The 17,575-nt window shown below is 34.7% G+C and overlaps 1 protein-coding gene across 8 annotated transcripts in view; it reads right to left on the bottom strand.

Moving 5' to 3' along the window:
- Positions 1-17,575, bottom strand: part of LOC109096659 (sorbin and SH3 domain-containing protein 2-like) — a 71,684-nt gene that overhangs the window by 33,221 nt on the left and 20,888 nt on the right. For all 8 annotated transcript variants that reach the window (XM_042716685.1, XM_042716686.1, XM_042716684.1 and 5 more), the window contains one exon: positions 578-633. In XM_042716685.1, the coding sequence (XP_042572619.1) occupies positions 578-587 (10 nt within the window). In that variant the 5' untranslated portion in view covers positions 588-633. The remainder of the gene's footprint in view (positions 1-577; positions 634-17,575) is intronic.

Here is a 17,575-nt window from a genome sequence, read left to right as displayed (position 1 = left end):
AATTGTAGGAATAAATTACATTTTAAAATATATCAAAACAGAAAACAGTTCATTTTAATTGTGATAAAATTCACTTCTTACTGTATTTTTGATCAAATAAATGTCATTGTTGAACATAAGAGACTTCTTAAAAAAAATTATAATCTTACTAACCCTAAACTTTTGAACGATATTGTGTTATAGCAATTAAAGGTTAATATTGCTTTACAGAAAGCAAACAACTTTGCAAAATTCTGTAAAAAATGAGAGATTATAAACACATTGTTTCCAAACCAGGCATGATGTGAACACATTTTATATAACATACGTGGAGCCTGATTTTGGACCAATAATATTATTTTTCAAAATAAGCATGAGCAGAACAGAGATTACTGTGTAGAATATTATACCATATCCCACAATGCAATGCATTTAGTTTCACCTTTTATTGTGATAGACGAACCAGAAGCACTTACTGTATGTCTTTCTTGACACTTAATGTTACAATGTTAACACAACATTTGATTAAAAGTGCACAATAATTGTTTTGTTGCCCTAGTGGCTAAAAATTACACAAGTATTTTAATAATGGACTTACCTGTATTCATGATGAAGATCTCCACTGATCTGTGTTCTGAGGAAGGACACTTTCACCTGCAAAACACATCAAGCTATTCTTAATAATCTCAGAATCAATTCATTTTCATTTACATACAGTAAATAGACGCTTAATTTATATCTTATGTATTAGCAAGCCAATTTATTAGCATGCACTGTCTGGTTGTTTAATGCCCAATACCACATGCTAAAGTGCCTAAACTGTTTAGTGACCGTGTATTTTTATCTAGCAGTTCTATGACTAGTACAGGTTATATTTATTCAGAGTAACAGATATAGAGGATATTCTGTTTTAAACATGTTTGTTGTGTATCAAATGGAGACATAGTCCTTAATATGGATCCATGACAGACAACAGCTAGAAACGGTGGCGTCAGTGTACTGTATGTGTGTGTCTAGTATGTAGTAATACTCTGACTGACACCAGACAGTCTGGACACCAGGAATACACTCAATGTGCCTGCGATGTGTTAATTTTACAGTGCACTACACACATATTTCACTCTCTCTCTCTCGTCACTCTCAATATTTGCAAACATGAAGCATGAGGTGTGGAATGTGCGTGGATGTGTGGAATCTCATCAAATCATTTGTATCTGTCTCATATGAATACTAAATAATGTTTCCCAATAGACATTTTAACAAGATAAGAGATAGAATTTATGTCAAGATAATGTTATGATGAAGTTGCTCCACTTCTGAATAGCAACAGTTGAGGATTTCCAAACACACTCCTTACAATAACTGATAACGTGCATCTCATGTTCACTGAGGCTAACAGGGAGCAGACATAATGGATTAGAGAGAGAGAGAGAGAGAGAGAGAGAGAGAGAGAGAAAGAGAGAGAGCATTTAGACATAAAAATAAAATCCAGTTGTCAGATATCCCTTTGCCACTGACAGATTTATAACTTGCCAGGAGAAACGTTCTACACCCAGGGAGTGAAAACGTTGTCAACACTATTTGAATCTCAGTAACTTAAGCTATGGCACAATTGTGGTCCTAATGTGACCCAGAATTCCATATTGCTTTTTAACCATTAAACTTTTTAGCTTGTCATATTAAATGAATAAAGTCTTGGTTAGATGAAGCTGACACACTATAGCGTAAGACATCAGATCATAGACTGCCGAAAACAAATCTCAATACATTCATTAAGTTGCTATGTACTTTTCAATTGTCCCCTATACCTTGAAACTAATGTAGAAAGTAGAAGAACTCTCTAGAAGTATTTTCATAAGGTGTTGTGTGACCCAGCTAATGCCATAAAGATTCTTCCCAAACTTGGTGGGCCCAAAATAAATACACTAAAAGCACTAATAATAGTCTGAAGCATCTTTAAAAAGAATGAGTCTCTGGGACATCAGGAAATGGAAGCAAAACACATATTTGAGGATCATCTCTGCAATCCAGTACCAATTTACTATTTTACTATGATGCTGTCCTATTTCCAACACACTATTTTAGGGGTTTGGTGAAGCGGTGGAGAATTCTTAATAATTTGTACAAACTTATTCATACATTTTTATATAATCTTACGCTTCACTGAGGGTTAGGCTTAGGGGTGGACTTTCATGCTCAGTCATACAAATTTGCCATCAATTTAGAAAAAAAGTAAAACAGTTATCTCATGAGATTGGGTTGCATATTTCAAAAAATACTCATACTCAACATCATGGGGGTCAAACTCATTTTAGGTTGAGGGATGGATTAGAGAAAATGCCCTCTAACGTGGGCGAAATTGTTACTACTTTTCAATGGCTCACAATTGCATTAATATTAACTACAATATAATACAAAATACAATATAATTTACAAGAAAACTAGGAAAAGGTATTTTTTCCCCCGAAGGTATTGACAAAAATTATATCTCAATATTTTTTTGGAATTGTTTTTCTTTTTTTTTTTTTTGATAACGGCAATTCGACCACATTTTGCAGAGTGTGTTTTTGAGATAGTACCTTGGTTGGTTGGTTTGAGCTTGTCATGGAAAAATGGATAAATAAATACGAAGCTAAAAACTGCCAGTAGGTGATGGCTGTTGTCTTTATTAATGTGCCATTGAATCCAGAACACAGAATCATTCAGTAGCAGAACACACTGCATTGCTCGGATACAACCCCCCCCCCCCCCCCAGACAAAAACGAATCAACTGACAAACATGCTACACTCTTACTAATATCAAATTTTTTTATTATTTTTCTACTCCTTCCAATCATCCATTTGGTTTCATTGTGGTATATGTGACTTCAACTTTTTTACAATCCAATTCCCGATGGGTAAAATCAAGTTCTTTCCATCCAACCTCAAAATGTTATATTCTAATCCACAGCTGCAGCTTTGAGCACCTGATTAGTTACTGGCAATATTAGTGCAAAGCCCTCTGGGTGCACTTGAGTGTGACAAACATTCAATGCCATCTGCAGCTTGCGTTAACACGCAATTAAGCTGGCATTTCCGTTATGTAATGGACTAGTTGCCACGGCTATACACTTCACCATGAATACTGTAATTCTCCATTGTTTGACAAGGCTCAGCTGGAAGATATTTGTGTTTTCAAATATTCCATTTTTGGCACAAATATCCGAAGGCAGCTCAGTACAGACTTTGTCAGTAGCTTTGAGCATTTACTTGCAGCTTTCATGAAAGCACTTAGACACTAATAAAGTTGTTCTTAGCTATTTTCTTGCACACATATGGGCTTTCACACTTCAGATTGTTAATTGAAACATTTTTAACCAGGAGGTAGTGGTAATACACTCATTTGTGGTCTCTTAAATTCTCTTTCCACACACACTCACACAGCCTATGGCAGAAGCATAGGCAGAATTTTATTTATGGGCGGGCCTGGGCAAAAGTGAGTGGTAACTAATGCACATCTGCTCAACTAATATGAATACACATACAACATCGACATACAAGAAAACTGTTGCTACTACCTGTCTTTATAAAAAACCTGTCTAGCAGTTAAAACGAAAATGAAATACGGCTTTATTTACTCCGAAACAGAAGTCATTTAAAATGTCATTTGTAGCCTATATTTTAATTTTCGTTTCATCATTCTATGGTAAATGTAACCCATTCAAGGCACGTAAGCCTTTTTCCTCATCATAATTCATAAAATATAGCCTATTATATAGAACTAAAGTGTATACAATTATTTTATTCAGAAATGTAATGTTTGTAATCTTTTTTATTGTTTGTTAATTTGTTATTTAAATTAATAGACCTATCTGGAAACAGGTGCACTGAAAAAAAAAAAAAAGTTTTTTTTTAAGGTAAGTGGTTGCAATCAATTTATTTTAGTTACATTTAAATAAACAAATTTAGTTGACTAACTTTCAATGTTTTTTTTTTTTTTTGTTGTTTTTTTTAAATGTAGCTAAAATAAATTGTTTGCAACCACTTACCTTAAAAAAATATCTTGGATGAACAGAAAGTTCAAAAGAGCATTTATTTTAAATAAATACCTTTTGTAACATCATAAATGTCAGAATGAGTCTCAGAATAAATCCTTACAGACCCCAAACTTGTGAACGATAGTGTATGTTCATATGCTGTCCAATTCCAAAGTGTTACATAAAGGAGTGTTGTGAAGACCGTATGAGTTCTCTAGGGATCTTTCTCATTTTGTGAAGGAGTAAAATCTAGGAAGCAATACTAGAGCAATATGAGACAAAGGAGGAAACGCAATCTCAAATTGTGAAATCCATCATAAAGTTCTTGCATGCTTCTCAAAAACAGTTTGTGATCATGAATATAGTCTCTCTGCAGGAAACTGATCTGACAGCTGATTCAGAGGAGTTCCGACAACCATGAGAACATCAATATGAACAACATGACAGAAAATATTTTACATCTGACAGTACTACAGATATATTTGCTATTTATACATCTAAATGCATCCATCAACTTCTCCAAAGGGATAGTTTGTTAGAATTTAAGTCAAAGGAATCCAATGTTGTTTTTTATTCTTTCATATAAAACAGCTGAAATAATATTCATGTTTTGCATTAATTTTGAATGAATTATTCCATTAAGCCTGTAGCTGTTATTTAGAGGATTTGGCAGCATTTGCAAATATTTCTAAGCACCTATTAAAGCCTTGTGATTCTTAACAGAAACCGCTTTAGGACTGTTATGCACTTAATCAAACATGGCCTCTATTGATGATATTTTCCTGAGAGGTACAGTAAAGAATGGCTCTTAATAAGCAGTAACACTTAATCTTCTTTATATGACAGAACTGGTGGCAGAGAGCATGTCTCTGTAATAAGGTAATTTTAATGCCATTTATAACATCTGGTAAGGTAAATGTAGAAGGGTGATACATTACGAATCTGCTGTGTGTATAAGTGAATGTGCGTTTGTCTTGTAAGCATAAATAAAATCATTCCGAATAGGCCACTATCGTCCACCAAAGAATTTATTTCGCAATATTTTTAAACCACCATGACAGATTTAAAAGGCCCAGAGAATTCAAGTCAGCTAAATAAATCAACTCTACATAACTTGATGACAGAATCTACAAAACAGGGGAGGACAACATCAAGCTTGAGCTGGAACAACAAAATGATTGGTGATGTTTAGCGTGATTAGCTATTCTATCTAAAGCTAGTGGGAGTGAGAGGAGGAGGCTATAAGAGGTTGTTTTGCTGTTGTGCGTGTGTGTTTGTGCCATTAGAGAGATGTGAAAGGCTGTGTGGGTTTCTAAAGTTACACCAAAGTTGTCATTAGTGTTCTATTGGATGCCCAAACAAGTATGTGCCTAAAAGTTTTGCCTAAAAGAGCCTAAAAGATCCTTTACACTTCTGCCTGCTCCGTCCCTGCCCAAACCACAGACTCTCTGCTTCTCTCTGTCAGAGACGCTGATTCATTAGTGGCTTCACCCGTAGCGCCACAAACCACATTCCACTTCCTATTAGTGCAGTGAAGTGTCTGGCACAGTACACAGCAAGTAAACTAGGCTCATGTTTTGAACTAAACCAGTTCTTTTAACTGAGTTTACACAAAAGCAGTGCTTTACCACAATGCTAAATGCTAATAATATAATGCTAAATGCCACAGGAAGTAAGAATGCAATGGGAATCCGGTGGGAATTTATTACCATTGATCAAAAAGTCTTTCTTCTATACAATTTTGAAAAAAGTTTTAATTGACTCATTATGAATCACTTACTGTTAAATTTTTTGGTCAGTACTGCCCTAATGCCCATTGTGACAAAAATCAAGCCAACAAATAATAATGTTAGAGCAAATTGACAAAATGATTTTGGAAAGTAGTCCTGCTGACAGTGCTCTAGTACTGCAGAGTTATTTATGATTAATTTTCTTTTTTAAAGGACAATGTGGTTTACGGTAGAATTAAGTTATATTTACTGTATCATGTGGTTAACTGAGTGACACAGGGCAGTATGGTTACACGAGGAACTCAGAAAACAATAATGCTGTGAAATAAAGCAGAGCTCTATCAGTCAAGTTTAATTCAGTTCTGTGCTGCCTCATATTATTTTAACCGATATGATTGGAACGTGATTCAGATTCCGGCTACTGTGAAAGACATAGAAAATTCTATAATGGTGAAAGCCACAGCCACAAAGAGATTTTGCATGCAGAAATAAACCATTATAAAACATATGACATTCTGCCCATGTGTTATACTCATATTCTCAACAAATCATGGGAAACCAAACACAGACAGAAAAAAAAACATGCATTATTTGCAAAAGAAAAGGAAAAGGAAAAGAAGAAAAAAAGGAAACAGAAAAAGAAAACAAGTTATGTTCAAAATCAGAAAGACAGAAAGAAAGAAAGAATCAGTAGGCCTATTTGACTCTGTTTATCAGGAAATATGCTAAATATCTAAAATATTTAAAACAAGATTAATTGACTTTTGGAAGCAAAAAAATGTCTATTATCAGACTCTTTCAAACAATAAATCTAGCAAACATGAGTGAGGTTTATGTTTAAAACAAGGAAGTTCAAAATAACTGAAGTCAATATACATGTCAGGGCCACCATGGCGGGCACACTTACAGACTGTCACCACTTAAGATTGTGTGTGTGTGTGTGTGTGTGTGTGTGTGTGTGTGTGTGTGTGTGTGTGTGTGTGTGTGTGTGTGTGCATGTGTGTGTGTATGTATGTGTGTGTCGTGTATGCCCCTATTTAAAGCTGTACAAGAAAAGAGCAGTAGATAAACTGTTTTAACTACCAGACTCACCTGTCTCTAGAGTTTCACTCTTTGATAAGTTAGGAACAAGCAGTTTTTTTCTGAATGTATTCCTGCATTACATTACATTTATTTTCACATTAAGTCACTTTTTGGTGGTGACCAACCAAACACATACCACTTAAATGCAAAATCAGTTCAATACTGAGGACAGCAACCATATCCTTCTTTCAGAATTTCTAGCCAGAACATAAATCTGAATGCAGACACAGAAAATCTTGAGTCCCTTTCCGAACACAAGACCCATCCAAATAAGGAAGAATCCATTTTGTTTTGTCTCAGAACAAGCTTCTGAAACAGTTCCAAGATATTTGCTTAGTACATTTTTGTGGGATATTTGTCAAAGCCTTAGACCTTAAAAACATTTTATCAAGAGTTGCAAAAAGGATTTTAAGAGGCTCTGGGTGGTTAAATACCAGCTGCTGGGTCCAGATTGCTCTCTTGGTTTCCCTACTGACCACAGATATTCTAGTTAACTGCAACCAGGCACTTCTGTTTCCCTGGAGCTTTAACCTTATGATCTCCAAAACAAAACAAGAGCATAAAGGCTAATGAAACTGCTGGTTTAAAAAAATTGTTTTTAGATAAACTCAATCCAAAATAATAATCTACTACATTCTCTATTCCTGTTGCTATATTAAACAGAATAGGAAAAGAATAGCCACACAATGTTTAATTTACTTTCATTAACATTACTTAAATTACTTTTCATTTACTGCAAAGAAGTTACTATTAGACCTATTAGTTTGCTTCTTTGTTGACAGATTTGGTAATATGTATAGGATTACATCACTTGCTCACAAAGTGCAGTGAATGGATGCCATCAAAATGATTGTTTCAAGGAGATGCTTCTGGCCAAAATACTAGTCCATAATCCATAATCCATCCCCCAGTTGTCCTTTCACAACAAAATCCACCAATACATTCGTTTAGAACTGGTTCTGACTGTTTTGCTTTAAAACCGTGCTTGATCTGTGCATATTTCTCTCCTGATTCAGGTGAGACAACTTTTCCATTAGAGAAACTGGATAGAGGACTTGTATTTTGGCCAGAAACAACAGTTTGAAGTTTATTGTAATAATTTACACATTATTACAAACACACAGCTTCTCATAGCAGTTGTGTGGATTACTTGTGGATTATTGTGATGTTTTTATCAGCTATTTGAACTCTCATTCAAACGGCACCCATTCACTGCAGAAGATCCATTGGTTAGCAAGTGATCTAATGCTACATTTCTCAAAATCTTTTCTGATGAAGAAACAAACTCCTCTACACATTGGATGTACATGCTGGATCTTAAAAACCACTGAATTAAAGAGTAATACTTTAGAAGCCACTGTACTGTAGGGTGATTTAATTATGTAATGCAGCATCCCTACAGAGGATGTAGGGCCTGATGACATATTCATCATGATAACCTCATGTTACTCCTCACAGAGCCAACAGATATTCATGCCCAGGGAAAGAAGTGATGATTTGAGGAAAAGGTAAATTACGGTGCTCGGGGACAATAAAAGCATCTCATATAGAGAAATAAGAGACAAATAAGTATATATAGCCTTGAGCTATAGAAAAAAAATCAAATTTGGTGAAATGAAAAATTTGCACAATTGTATTATGCAGTAAAGAATAAAGAATGAATATGCTTCAGCAGAATATGAAGAGGATGAAAACAGGGAGAGAGACAGGAGGGTAATTAAACAACATAAACCACGAGGACAGAGAAATTAGAAATTCTGTGAGAGCCTGTGGCATGCAGTATTATGTAAGACGAATGAGCTCCTTCAGGGCAGGATATTAACAAAGAGCAGTTCCTCACACACATACATACCACAGTGTAAACTTCATTAGGGCTCAGTGCTAATTGAACTAATTGCTGTGGTTTGTGTGCACTATAAAAGATGGGAAGAGTTTAGCTCATTACAGGAACATGAACAATGTCTCTTTTATTCGCACACACCAAATAGAGGCAAACACTACACAGACTCATGCAGCAAATGTGCAGACTGTTGCTAAAACTCACACATTTTAAGATATGCAATTAATGTCTTAAATATGGTAAAAGGTACATGCATTCATGCTCATGATTTTTTTCTTCTCACTTCGTTATTTCCATTGCCCAACAGGGTTTTTCATTATAAAATGACATTAGAAATCTCAAGATAGAGTCCATGAGTCTTACACACAATGGTGGTTATTTCTCTGTGATTTCTCTGAATCCAAATAGTCATATTTATAAAACACATCATGATTGTGCTGAAATCAGTTCATAATAAATAGCATGTACTCTGAAAATCACATACAATACAGTGATCTGCCTTTGGAAAAACAACGCAAAGGTGTGAAATATTCCACTGGCTACGTTACGGTCTCCTCATCTATGTACTACACAAACTCTCTTTAGAAACTTGCTTCAGATGGGAAAGTCCTAAAAGTCATTGGATGGCATACAACAGACCACATCACACACTTCACTTCAATTATAGGAAAAGGGCAGACAGAGGAAGCTTGAACGGAATCACCTGCAATCCATCCATCATACTTCAGTCTGTGAAAAAGGTCACCCATCCACTCCAGTACAAATTCCACTGATACGATGAGTCTAAATATAAAGCCTTGCACGGCTATCCTTTCTGAAAAGCATGCTCAGTCATCTACAAAAATACATTTCTACAAGTGTTTGGAGGGCATACTTTTGGTCAATGTGATAATACTTAAGTATGTTCAAATGTTTGGGTGTATAAACTTTTTTAATGTTTCTGAAAGTCTCTTATGCTCACCAAGCATTTATTTGGTCGAAAATATAGCATAAAGGAAAATATTTTAAATAACTATTTTCTACTTTAATATGCTGATTTACTGATTAAGAAACATTTCCTAATATTATTATCAGCTGACTTCAGTTTAATGTTTTTGTGGAAACCAAGATAATTGTATTTTCTGGATTCTTTGATAAGTTGAAAGCTCAAAAGAATTGAATAGCATTGTAAAAGCACATACTAGTTTCTTTATGTTTTGTTACTGTGAGTAAAAAAGTATTAGTCTTACTGGTAACAAATTGTTTGTTGGTTGAGTATATATATATTGGTCAGAGTATGAGTATTTGGGTTAGTCGGCATTATTTATAATTAGTCAAACATAAAACAATAGAATTGTATTGTTTGTTCCTATTTAAGCTACTGAATGTGTGTGTGTGTGTGTGTGTGTGTGTGTGTGTGTGTGTGTGTGTGTGTGTGTGTGTGTGTGTGTGTGCATGCCCTGTTTGGCCAGGTTTACAAGTATTCCCAGGCCACTGAAACTCAAACTCACTGTTCCCTTTTGAGGCCTTTGTTGTGGTGAAAGCTAGTGAGCTTAAACAAATCAAACACAAACAGAGGAATGAGGAAGAGAGGGAAAATACACATAAAGAGCCGTTGCACACATCCTCTCACTCTCCCTTTCCATCTACTTTATCTCTAATACACAAACACAGAGAAAGTCAAATAACAGTGGGTTACAATGAGTTAGCCTCATTTGTTTAAAGTCAATGACAGAGCTACTTGGATCTGCTACTGTACCCATCAGATAAATCATTAAAATTGCAGAGAATTATTCCAGCTGTTACTGGGAGAGAACGAGATGTAGTATTAGATGGTGCATGTGGATGTGTTGTTGTTTGTGTGGGTGCATGTGTAAAGCAACCAGAGATCTCATTTTCTATGTACTTTAGGGGTGACGAAGTCAAGGTGACGTTCCAGTTCGACACTGAGAGACTAACTAAAGACACACACAAACATGCACACAGAAATAACGACAGCAGACATCCTTCATCCTATCATTAGAGATAATCATTAATATTATCATTTTGAAAGTTCATTGATAACACAGTCCTTCATCCTATCATTTTGAAAGCCTTAACTACTATGTACTTACATTAAAAAAATAAATACAATGTACTTATCGTGTTAATATTGTACTACAAAACACTTTTGCTGCTATTGAGGTGGGATACGAGTAAGGTTAGGGACAAATATGGTGGTATGGGTAGGTTTAAGGGTGAGGTCAACAGTGTAATTATACAAACCCGATTCCAAAAAAGTTGGGACATTGTACAAATTGTGAATAAAAACAGAATGCAATGATGTGGAAGTTTCAAATTTCCATATTTTATTCAGAATACAACATAGATGACATAACAAATGTTTAAACTGAGAAAATGTATCATTTTAAGGGAAAAATAAGTTTATTTTAAATTTCATGGCATCAACACATCTCCAAAAAGTTGGGACAAGGCCATGTTTACCACTGTGTGGCATCCCCTCTTCTTTTTTATAACAGCCTGCCAAACGTCTGGGCACTGAGGAGACAAGTTGCTCAAGTTTAGGAATAGGAATGTTTTTCCCATTCTTGTCTAAAACAGGCTTCTAGTTGCTCAACTGTCTTATGTCTTCTTTGTCGGATCTTCCTCTTTATGATGCACCAAATGTTTTCTATGGGTGAAAGATCTGGATTGCAGACTGCCCATTTCAGTACCCGGATCCTTCTTCTACGAAGTCATTATGTTTGTAATTGATGCAGTACGTGGTCTGGCATTGTCATGCTGGAAAATGCAAGGTCTTCCCTGAAAGAGACGACGTCTGGATGGGAGCATATGTTGTTCTAGAACTTGGGTTGTCCTTGTCCTCTTTAGTCCAGATGACATGGCGTCCCAGTTTTCCAAAAAGAACTTTAAATTTTGATTCCACTTTGCCACAGTCCATTTTAAATGAGCCTTGGCCCAGAGAAAACGCTTGCGCTTCTGTGATTTTTAGTCCAGGTTTTATGGAGAGAACTTTAAATTTTGTAGCTGGCAAACAGCGAGTGGCACGGTGGATTGTGTTCACCGACAATGTTTTTTCTTGATGTATTCCTGAGCCCATGTTGTGATTTCCATTACAGTAGCATTCTTGTATGTGATGCAGTGATGTCTAAGGGCCCGAAGATCACGGGCATCCAGTATGGTTTTCCGGCCTTGACCCTTACGCACAGAGATTGTTCCAGAATCTCTGAATCTTTGGATGATATTATGCACTGTAGATGATGATAACTTCAAACTCTTTGCAATTTTTCTCTGAGAAACTTCTTTCTGATATTGCTCCACTATTTTTCGCCGCAGCTTTGGGGGAATTGTTGATCCTCTGCCCATCTTGACTTCTGAGAGACACTGCCACTCTTAGAGGCTCTTGTTATGTTGCCAATTGACCTTATAAGATGCAAATTGGTCCTCCAGCTGTTCCTTATATGTACATTTAACTTTTCTGGCCTCTTATTGCTACCTGTCCCAACTTTTTTGGAATGTGTAGCTCTCATGAAATCCAAAATGAGCCAATATTTGGCATGACATTTCAAAATGTCTCACTTTCAACATTTGATATGTTATCTATATTCTATTGTGAATAAAATATAAGTTTATGAGATTTGTAAATTATTCCATTCCTTTTTTACTCACAATTTATACAGTGTCCCAACTTTTTTGGAATCGGGTTTGTAAATGTAATTACAGAAATTAAGTACAGATGTAATTACATGCAGGTATTTTTAAAATATAAGTACAATGTAAAAACATGTATGTACACAATCAATACATTGTATCAAATGATTAATTTAAATGTAAGTACACAGTAGCTAAGGCCACCTAATATAAAGTGTGACCTTGCACGGAATGTTGTGTCAATCTGATTGTGACTATGTAAGAACAGATTGATTTACAGCAATTATTCCTCCTCACATTTCTTTAATAAAATCCAAAAATGAAACATTTAATTTATGGAAGCAAAATCTAAATATCTCAAAATCTGAGCAACTTCACAGTTTCACAGTGCTTTAGTTTATTTTATAATATTAAAGTGTTTTTGTTTTTGTATAGGGGGTTGTTTAAAAAGATTTGTTTTATTTGATACTTTGGTTTCATTTGACGTCTCTGGTTTAAACTGCAGGGCTGACTTTTTGTGTTCTATTTCTAGGAACGTGTTGGGCTTGAACCACAACCTTGTTTTTACACTGGCTTTATTCTGTCATCTATGGAAAGAAAGAAAGAAAGAAAGAAAGAAAGAAAGAAAGAAAGAAAGAAAGAAAATAGCAGATGCACTTCACTTTAGTTATTTTGGTGTTTGAAAGGTAGTCATGTTTAATTGTGTTTGAATATAGCAGTATTTGAAATACTCTGAAACAATAATGACAACTGTGTTTTTATCTTCTATACATAACAGTAGCACAGGCTGAAATGCTGCAATCCTCCTGGGAGACTCACTGCAGATTTTGCAGCAATATGACTTGCACTGCACTGACCTACTCACCAGTCACATCTATAGAAGTGTACCTGCTCTTTAACTCTGACTTCATTGACTCAGTGAAATTATAAAGATAGAGTAATTTGTTTTTTAATATCCATGCCAGTCAAAATCTAGAGAGCTCCTTGCTACTTAGCTAGGCATCTACCTTCTAACAGCATAGCATCATGGAAACTTGATTTGTGATTGATTTGGAACACGCTCTACACTCTACAGACCTGATAATAAAATTCAGTAAATATATTCTTAAATTAACAACATGATTTTTTTATTTTTTATTTTTTATTTTTTAAATTAACGACATGATTTTTTTATATGCCTTCTAATCCATTAGCTGGTATAGTCAAGTCAAGTCACCTTTATTTATATAGCACTTTATACAATATAGATTGTTTCAAAGCGGCTTTACAGTTATAAACAGGAAAATTACAGAATTAATGATGCAAACTTCATTAAATATGAGACAGTTTCAAATTCTGTTGTAAAAGAGTCAAAGGCTATAGTACCTGTTGTTGTTCATGTTAGGTATTTTTATTGTTGTTTGTTTTGTGTTCGATTAATTTGTGATCAATAACTTTGTAAAAAAAACAATTATGAAAAGAGTTCAGTTTAGCTATAAGCAACTCTACAGGAGACAATAGTGTCTTTATTCAGCTCAAGTCAGTTTAGTGTTGATTCAGTTCAGTCCAATGCTGCAAAATTAATCAAATTTGTAATAAAGTAATAGCAGCTCTATTGAAGACAGTAGGGTCATCCTTACTGAAGTATTGCCATATTATAGAATATTAAGTGTATTTTAAAGTGCAGTAAATGGTACAACTATTTCTGGAACAAACTAGTGTTTTTATGACTATGATAATTGATTAAAATAATGTGATAACATAATAAAGTGGCATAAAGGATTGTATTTGTACAGCTCAAATAACTAGAAGCGGCTGATAGCAGAAGACTTGCAAAGATAAAGATGGCCATGCCTACTCTTACTGTATGTTAAAAATAAGGTGAATACTAAGCATAAAAAATACATAGCACAAACAAATATTTGGTAAGATCATACATTTTAATTACTCTGACCTATTTTTTATTGATACTTTTCAGTATTGTATAAAATAAGTTTTATTATCAGCATTCATCTCATTTCCTGCTCCATCTTGTTGAAATGCATTCTGGGATGGTCTTAGAATCTCCCTTAGAATTGGGCTAAAACAAGGTTAGGCAGCAGCATAATTAAACAGTGTACCATTTGGAGAAATCGATCTGAAGCGTGGGAAGAGCCACTACTCTGCTTCTTTAGTGCTTCACTTGGTTTTGGAACAGAGAACATCTCTTTCAATTATTCAGAAATAATATCAACCTGATCTATAGAGCCAAAAAAACTGCAAACCAGCCACTCTGAAGCGTGGGAAGACCGTTCAAGTTTTCTTTTATATGTTTTGTTTTTTTTTTTTTTAATAGAGATGCAGTCAGACACATGAAGAGACAATGCCATTTCACTCTAGTAAAAGATGCGTGATCAGCATTGATTTGAGATAGAATTAAGAGGGGATGGGGGGAGATGGGGGGAGGGTAAGGGGGGAGAGGGGATGCAGAGGGAATGATCATGCATTATTATAACGTCATATAAATTCCTTTTTCGTTCTTGTACTAAAAGAAATTTTAGCATGGCACTTTTTTTTTTTTTTTTCACCTTTTAGTTTTATTTTTTAAATTAGATTTTTCCTCTGTCCTAAGGCTATTCTTTTCAAGTCCAGAGCAGAGCACCACTCCTGGGGGACAGGAGGGTTAGACAGTGAAAGATAGGTGGGGTGAGAGAAAAAGAGAGCGAGAGATCAGATAGGTCTATTTTGGTAGACGGACATGCTTCTGTAGTGCCTAGAAAGTTCCCTTATGGGGTCTGTATGGCTCCACCTGTCACGTCTGAATCAGTGACCCAACCTCTTCACATCCGTTGCAAGCAGCTTAATGACCTCAGGGAAATTTAACAAGCCATAAAGCACCTTAAAGTGTCAAGCGATTTTGCTTCACATTTAAATTACGGTCCCAAAGAGAGACTCATAATGTTCAAGAGAGCAGTTTGTGAAATGTGCATACCTACTGACCTAGCATTTAAGAGACACATACATCACCACATCAAAATGCTGTCTGCTGATGAAGAACTGTACTCAGGCTAATATGTGTGGATTTGTGTGTGCAGCTGTTTTTAGTGTTAGTGTAAGCAGCTTTACAACTACATTAAAGCAACTAAAAAATTCACACACACGCCCGCCCGCACGCATGTGCACGCACACACACACACATTGTATATGTGACCCTGGACCACAAAATCAGTAATAAGTAGCACAGGTAAATTTGTAGCATTAGCCAACAATACATTGCATGGGTTAAAATTTTAGATTTTTCTTTTTTTTCAAAAATTATTTGGGTTTTTAGTTAAGGTTATTTTTCATTGAGGTTTTTTTTAAATTTTCAACCGTAAATATATGAAAAAGTAATTTTTGATTAGTAACATGCATTGCTAAGAACTTCATTTGAACAGCTTTAAAGGCGATTTTCTCAATATTTAGATTTTTTTTTTGCACCCTCAGATTCTAGATGTCAAAATAGTTGTATCTCGGCCAATTAAAATATGAATCAAAATTTCTATAATGACATTGAAGTCAAACAGTGAGCAGTCTTTATGCTAAAGGCAGATGCAGATGTACCAAACAGTCATTTAAGATTATGTAACATATCTTATAAAATTCTATAATTAAACCTAATTATGCATGTGTACTGAACTTAAATCTACTCAAAAAATCTGAATTAGTTCACACAATGTTAAAGAATGAATTTTTTATTTATTTATTATTTTTTTTGCCTTAATTTGCTGTTGTGGCAAATTGGTGACTGATTCGTACAATCACGTACAGTTTGTACAATCTCTTTTTCATCGAATTCACACTGTAAGAATTCATACAAATTCATACAAGTTTTCCTGTGAGATCAGGTTATGCACAAAGGATAGCTGACTCTAAACAATCAAGTCAATGATTTGATAAACCATTTAATAAATCTGTGTTGTAGCTGTAGCAGTTATTTGGTCCATTATGGAAGACATCAGCCTTATATTATCATTCAGTGTAAGGTGTAGATTCAGCCGTCTATACTGTATGTATGAGTCGGTGTGTAAGTTTAGACTGAAGTGATGTATGATGTGACCTCTTATACAACGGCCCGCTTGATAAAAGGGATGTGATCACAGGTCCTGCACATGCCAGGGATGACTGTGCTATCGCAACAAGCTGCAAACTGATACTACGCACACCAATGATGTAATGGTGAGAAAATGTTCCAGTAGCCTGATAAAACTACAGTTGGGAATGATACAAATGAGGGGTGCTCAAGAGAAGAGATCACGCCAATAAAAGACAACAAAGAATGGGAAAGAGGAAAGCTGATCCTAATCCATTGATTTTTGTGTTATTTCATTTACATCATCAGTTCAACATGATGCTATGTATACTTCACAAGTTATGTATCTTCCATTTCCACTCCATTTCCTCACTAAACTTATACAAATTATGCAACAAAAAATGTCTAAAATTCAACAAACTCTTGCTTAAATACACAGTGGAGGGAATGGATAGACACTACCTCTGCTGACCCATCTCAACACCCAATCCATTATCAGAGTGAATACCAGCCAAACATTCCTGACACGGCAAGTGAGAGGTTATAAAAAGCATTGCTGTTGAGTAAACACATGTATAATCATATATCTGTGGGTCGATACAGCAGTCACTGCTACTGTATTGCCATTTGCCCTATGGCAGCACTAGTTTTAGATAGAGATAAATGGAGTGTGAGATAAAAGTATACTTTTCATGTCCTGTTTGTCAAAAGCAACATACATTAAATAGCACTTTAAATCACTATAAATCTACTGTTAAGTTGCTAAGTGCATCAAAATTACATGTGCAAAATGACACTTAAAATAATGTATTTGTCTATTCAAGGTTGTAATGCTTAAGGTTTATTCAGTGTACAATGTGAGATATGTTCATTTATATTAAACAATTTAAAATGGAATAATTCAATTAAATAACATGGCATTTTAATACGATTAAATATGTTTTAAATGGAAGTTATCCACTTAATTACTTATGAATATTTTTTGACCTTATATATGTAAACGTTATATGCAAAGCTATATGGTTCATGTACTGTAAAATGCATTCATAGCCAGGGTTATTATAGTTAACTAAAATAAAAATAAAAACAAAAAATGTAATTTATTGAAATAAAATATTAATAAAAAATAAACATTAATAGTATAAAATAATTAAAAATATATACATTTCAGCTAGTTGTCAAAGCAACATTTCACATTTTCATGAAGTTTAACTTGATGTATTAAAATAACTAAAACTTAAATGAAAATTAATACAATGTATATATA

This window comes from Cyprinus carpio, chromosome B1, assembly GCF_018340385.1.
Source record: "Cyprinus carpio isolate SPL01 chromosome B1, ASM1834038v1, whole genome shotgun sequence".
Taxonomy (NCBI): domain Eukaryota; kingdom Metazoa; phylum Chordata; class Actinopteri; order Cypriniformes; family Cyprinidae; genus Cyprinus; species Cyprinus carpio.
This window is presented reverse-complemented; position numbering and strand designations above follow the sequence as displayed.